A 6,287-nucleotide genomic window follows, 5' to 3' on the forward strand; every position below is an offset into this window, starting at 1 on the left:
TTACCCTCTGGAATGTAATGGAGTAGACGTATGAAGCAGCATGAAACAGGAACAGTCAAAAACTTAAATATTGCACTTAAATATGTGATTAAGTGTACTTTCCACCACGTTTTTTTTTTTTTTATCACAGATAATGCATATGTACATATATATATATATATATGCATCTTCATGATATCACAATATTGTCTGTAAACAGATGTATAGATTTTTATTTATATTTAAAAGCTCAAAAAATACAAAACAATGGTTAAAAAATGTTTAATTAAAATCAAAATCAATACGTTTTTGAGATGATAAACGTGATTTTGTTCACACGGTGCATAACTCCAGCGTGTTTTTCAAAACTCTGACACGACTCAGATGCTGAGGCTGACTGAGTCACCGTGCTACTGTTTGCACAGCAAGCAAATCTCATGACTCCTCCCCCCACCCCTGAGCAGGGCTGTTTAATTCCCGTGAGGTGATGCCCTGGTTAGTAACTTAATAAAGCTGCTGGATGCGATCCCGGGGCACAATGTGTGGATCATGTTCGTCTGACGGACCCGTTCTCTGCTCCACTCCTGCGCTCACACAGCCTGCTGCTCTCCTGTAAGTACTGCAGGTCACAGCCCCTTCTCTCTTTTTTCCCTTTCCAGCTCTTTAGATTGTGATGAAGGGAGAGGTGTCTCACCAGGACTTATGAATGAGAACACATCACACACAGCGGGGACAGAGACAGGGAAGACATGTTATTGCTTTCGGTGAGTCGCAGCCTGTGGACTGGGTGGCGTGGAGATGACTGAAGTTATCAGCTCAGTTTTTGCCTTGAGGATTTTTTGCTGAACAAATGTAATGATATTCATTTTTTTTTTTTTTTTTTTTTTTTTAACGTACAGTAACGTAGAGATGTCGTGCTGAATGTGAATCTGTTTGGCATTGCAAGTCGGAAAATGTAAATTTTCTTCTCCCATCCTGGTTAAAGTTCAGTGAGTGACAGCAATTAAACACTGTGCGCTTTGATCATTTGGCCCCTATACACACTGTTTAAAGAATGCTCTGTATGGCGTCTTGTGATGGAAAGTCACTGGCTTTAAAATCCCTGGTGGAGTTATAAATGTTGTGCCCAGAGGCGGCCGTCCTGATAGGGTTCAGTACATTTCCAGCCACATTGCACACACCAAGAATACATAAGTAGGCTAATCATTTTGCTCATTATTCTTTTCGCCAGGAGGTTCCTGTCCTGGTGTAACTGTCAGAGCATAATGGTGGCTTTCAAAGGGATCTGGACCAAGGACTTCTGGAGGGCTGTGTCTGGAGAATACCTGGCCACGCTCATCTTTGTCCTCCTCGGTGTGGGCTCCACCATCAACTGGGCCGCGGGCGAGGAGAAGCCTCCCCCGGCCGACCTCGTCCTCATCTCCCTGTGCTTCGGGCTCAGCATCGCCACCATGGTGCAGTGCTTTGGCCACATCAGCGGTGGGCACATTAACCCGGCGGTCACTGCTGCCATGGTGGTGACAAGGAAGCTGAGCCTGGCCAAGGCGGTGTTCTATGTGGTGGCTCAGTGCCTGGGAGCTATTACAGGAGCTGGGATCCTTTACCTCGTCACACCTGCTGCCAACAGAGGGACCTTCGGTGTGACCACGGTAGGAGTCTGGCCAAATCAAGTTTAACTTGTGTGTGTGTGTGTGTGTGTGTGTGTGTGTGAGTGTGTGAGTGTGATGCATTTTCACACGAGTTACACAGGGAAATGTTTTGTTTCCAAGGTGAACACCAACATCTCTGTAGGACACGGCCTTCTCGTGGAGCTCCTCATCACATTCGAGCTTGTCTTCACCGTCTTCGCCACCTGTGATCCCAAACGCACAGACCTCGGAGGCTCTGCGGGCCTCGCCATTGGCTTTGCTGTCGCTATTGGCCACTTATTTGCAGTAAGTACCTGCCAGTGAGTTAGATATGAGATAGGAATGAAGTGGCAGGAGGCGAGGGGAATATTTATAGCAGCTGTGCTCAAATAACTTTGGCCTCTCACCCTAAATGCTCATTACTCGTGGCCAACTAGATGATATAGAAACAGTAAAATGTTTAATGTAAATGTATCCACATATAAGCTGACACCTGCTGTGCTCCAGCGAAGCACTGATTTGAAAGATTCATCGCCAAATCTTATTAAATCCAAAGCGGCGCTTGAAAGAGTTGCAGAACAAGATCAGCTCAAAGTGCAGGTCTCCTTACTGAGCACACAACGGACAGCAGGAGCGCCGCTGCTTCTTGAGAAAGAGCAGGTGCATTAAAGCATCTATTCTTCAGCGTGTGATATTGTGCGAGTCTCGCTGATTCACACCCACATGCACATCTTTATTGGAGGCTGCCATCGCATAGCAACCAATCTCTGGGGGCTCCCTGAGCCCTGCAGAGCAACTGAATGCACAGGGAAATAGATGTTATCTCTCGCACTGCTCAACTGATTTCTCCCCGGGTCTGTTTAGCAAATTCATATTGTATGACTCGCATCAGATATACTCTGCAGTATAAGTTAAAGTAAGACATTATCAGCTCATAAAACACACATCAGATGATAGTTTTTACACAAAGGTGCCGTGTTTAATCATTTTGACTGATGGAAATGCTGTCGTCTGCCTTCCAGATCCCTTACACAGGAGCCAGCATGAACCCTGCTCGATCCTTCGGGCCTGCAATGGTCACACTTAACTTCCAGGACCACTGGGTAAGAGATACTTCATCAAGAGGATGAGCTTTCTTTTTGGAGTTTGTGTGTGCCGAAACAGTTACACCCTGTTAGAAGCTGAGTAAGTTTGATTTGATATGTATCGCTGCTGTATATGCACTCTAGTTTATCAAAATATTACGTCATGGCACCCTTTCAAATGTTCTCTGAAGTAATTATCACCGGCTAATAATTATATAGTCTAAATGTCCCAGAGAGCTCTACCGGTCGAGTACGGCATGTGGAAATCTGGTAAGGTCGCATTTTCAGCACCACTGCCAGGACGGGATAAAACAGCTGTGACCTGAAGATACAACCAAAGTCTTGCACTTCTTATATCGGTGAATGTGAGGAGAAAAAACTCAAACAAGGTGCCCTGGATGCTCTTGCTCACAAACCCTTAAGTCTATGACTTCATCCAACATAAGAGGTGCAAGAGAGGTTTACAGCATTTCACCTCCAGCTGCACCAGGTGTAAGAAAGCATTAGCAGACAGCATGGTGTCAAGTTGTGTGTGTGTGTGTGTTGGGTGGTGTGCTTGGCTTCTAACACTGTCTCACTGGTATCATATTCAGAAGTGTCTACCTGCTTTCTTCTCCCTAACAGAGGAGGACAGTTCTGGAACTGATTGACGAACCGTCTAATAATGGTGTATGTCTTGCTGTTTGTGGTAGGTTTACTGGGTAGGACCCATTCTCGGGGGCATCCTGGCTGCCGGTCTGTATGAGTACCTGTACTGCCCCGACCCGGAGGTGAAGAAGAGGCTGAAACAGGTCTTTGAGAGGGATCTGGCCGGAAGGTACAGGGAGGTGGAGACGGAGGACATTTCCGTCAAGCCGGGCTCCATCCACACCGTCTCTGATCCAGAGAAGTCGGAGAAAAAAGACCTTTTCCAGGATCCGACAGGAGAAGTGCTGTCCTCAGTATGACTATCACGTGCACTGGAAATGGAGACCAATCTGTAAAGCGGAGTGACAGCGAAGAAAACTTTTGAGCATCCATCTCGAGCCTGTCCCCCGCTTCCAAAAGGCCTCAGAGCAGAATATAATTTCTGCCCATGACAGCGAGGCTGAATTACTCTCATTGTCATAAAGCTAATATGATGTTATGGCTCAATCCCACAAACATCTACAACCCTGTTCAATACTCCTCCTGAGGCCCTCCTTGAACGATTTTCATCCGGCGTTTGGCATGCAGCCCGCGCTGCACGCCACAGACCGACAGCCCCACGATACATTGTGTTAAGGAAATATATGTAGGGTCAACCAATTATGTGGGGTCATCACGCCAAATTGGAGGACTGAAGAAGAAAATGAAGCCTTGTTATTTTTGGATTAGTGTCACATTTGGTCCATGTATTGCATATGTACTAACAGGCGAGATGTCTCCTTGTGATCATTAAGCACATTACAGGTCCCAAGCAACGTACAGCGGCTCTGACAGGCTTTATTGTCAGAGCTGTATTACGGCGCACTCTATTTTCAGTGCATTAGTCGGGGGAAACATCCAGCACGTCTTAATGGTAACACTGTGTTTATTATGTCGACTGCCACGTAATGTTTTTTTCTTTTTTTTCTATTTTGTGAAACTGTGATACTCAGCTGTTTTTATTCTGTAGATCTAGTTCTTGTTTTTACATATTTCTTATTCCTTCAACCTGAATTTCATACTTGGAGGTGCAATATGTGCAAATTTTAGTTCAAGACATGAAAATCTGTATTTTGTGTTGAAGAGACATCGTTGTACACTGTAAAAAAAAAAAAAGTGACTCTACTTTAACAAAATGAGGAAACCAATTACCAAGTAAAGTAGACAAATATTTTCAAGTTTTTAAAACTTTTTATATCATAACTTAAAGTTAATAGTCTACTTTACTTTTGGTTTCTTGCCTTCCTTTAAAGTTAAGTTAACTTCTAAACTTTACAGTATCCTGGAGTTAGCATGCTAACCTGCTAGCCCCAGGATGTTACACCTCTTCCTCCCAGCGTTAACACTCCCCTGGTAATCCGGCTAGCTGCACGGCTAACTGAGCTAACAAGCTAACCGTAGCCACAGTCATGGATGTATAAAAATAATACAGTTAGCAGCAGTTCACCGTTATGTTCCGGTGATATGCCGCCCCTGTTTATTGGGAATTCAAGGTGGCCAATTCTTACGTATTGCACCTTTGAATATTTAACTTATTGACAAGATTATCTGTCTTTGTCATTCTGTTCTCAGTTCTTGTTTTATGCTCACAGACATGCAAATGCACCAAGATGTAAAAGTTGTAATAATAAAAGTTTTTATTTTTATTTTTAAGTCCTTATTAAGGATTTTCTCTTGGACTCTTCTTTTAAATAGGGCAGCTGCACAAATGTACATCTTCCTCATATTAATAAGAGATCTCCAGAAGGCTTCTCGCTTGAGTCACTTGTTTCCGGCAGCAGGAGCCGGGCACTGGGGAGAGGAAAGGTTCCGATCAGTGATGGATTGGCTCATCTACCTTTAGATTATGTCTCCCTATGGCCAGATAAATGTCCATGATGTGTGTGCCCTGTGAGTTAAGTCTCTGAGAATAGCTTCATGTAATCTCATTCCATCAGCACAGAGCACAGGAAATGATGCCACTCTGTGATAGGGAATAGAGGTGATCTGTTTTGTCTGGAGCTTTACTTCCTTTGCTAAAGAGAACAGGTGCAATTCAATCGCTTCCCTGTAATGGGGAGGAAATGATCAGCCCCACTGATCCCGCTGCATCAACCAAACTTGTCTACATGGCGCAACGATATTGTGTTTTCAAGAGTAGAACGCAGGAATAACTCAGACACTAAAGCAAAATTGTTTTTCACTCCTACGTGATCTCCACTCACCCCCCACATGAGCATCTTCCCCAATAAGTGCAGTTTTTTATGTGTGACAACAGCATCACCTGCTGGACACGACGTGAATCACCTCGTGTGCAACAACGCTCCCATCTGGATTTCTCCAGGGGAGGGCAGCCACGAGCCTTGGATGCACAGGTTGTGTGCAGACACAAGTCAGTTTTATTCACGAGACTGAGCCACATTTCATTTGAAATTGGTGTAGGTCCACTGATTCAGAACCACACAGGAGGATTTAGTGTTGTGAGTCCTTTAACTTGGGCCAAGGACTCAAAAAGGAACATAAGCGAGTCAATACAAAAGCACCTTTTTATTTTCGACCTGACTGTTTTTAGCATTTTGTACATTTTTTTAAAGATTCTTATTTCCTCCCGAGCAGCCTGAGCTGAACTGCATTCTCAATACATTTTCTGTATTAAAGGATGCAACACTGGTTGTGTGATGTTGTGTTAATGAATGCTGTTCTTCGAGGCCTGCTGGAGTTGAAATTGGACAGCATTGAATTTCTCAGCAGCACCATCCTTTACCTGCAGGCATGCTGCCTGTATCCCTTAAGGCTCCAGTGGCTCGAGGCCAGCACCCTCTCAGCTCCCTTTAATCATCTTTATGGCCTAAATAAATGAGTTCATAAATCTGATGTTTCATGCGTTGACTATTTCCTCCTGGGACGGACGATGGGGAATGGGCTCACTCGCTTTTGATTTATCAACTTT

The 6,287-nt window shown here is 44.4% G+C and overlaps 1 protein-coding gene across 7 annotated transcripts in view; it reads left to right on the top strand.

Moving 5' to 3' along the window:
• The window catches only part of aqp4 (aquaporin 4), a 70,219-nt gene extending 65,201 nt beyond the window's left edge, over positions 1 to 5,018 (top strand). For 5 of the 7 annotated variants that reach the window (XM_037084752.1, XM_037084755.1, XM_037084757.1 and 2 more), the window contains 5 exons: positions 639 to 743; positions 1,211 to 1,628; positions 1,749 to 1,913; positions 2,630 to 2,710; positions 3,385 to 5,018. In XM_037084752.1, the coding sequence (XP_036940647.1) occupies positions 639 to 743; positions 1,211 to 1,628; positions 1,749 to 1,913; positions 2,630 to 2,710; positions 3,385 to 3,639 (1,024 nt within the window). In that variant the 3' untranslated portion in view covers positions 3,640 to 5,018. Of the gene's footprint in view, positions 1 to 327; positions 592 to 638; positions 744 to 1,210; positions 1,629 to 1,748; positions 1,914 to 2,629; positions 2,711 to 3,384 lie in introns of those variants that run through there. The other 2 variants (XM_037084756.1, XM_037084760.1) reach the window with 2 other exon arrangements.
• The last annotated feature ends 1,269 nt before the right edge of the window (positions 5,019 to 6,287 follow it).

The sequence above is a fragment of the Acanthopagrus latus genome, chromosome 21 (assembly GCF_904848185.1).
Source record: "Acanthopagrus latus isolate v.2019 chromosome 21, fAcaLat1.1, whole genome shotgun sequence".
NCBI lineage: Eukaryota > Metazoa > Chordata > Actinopteri > Spariformes > Sparidae > Acanthopagrus > Acanthopagrus latus.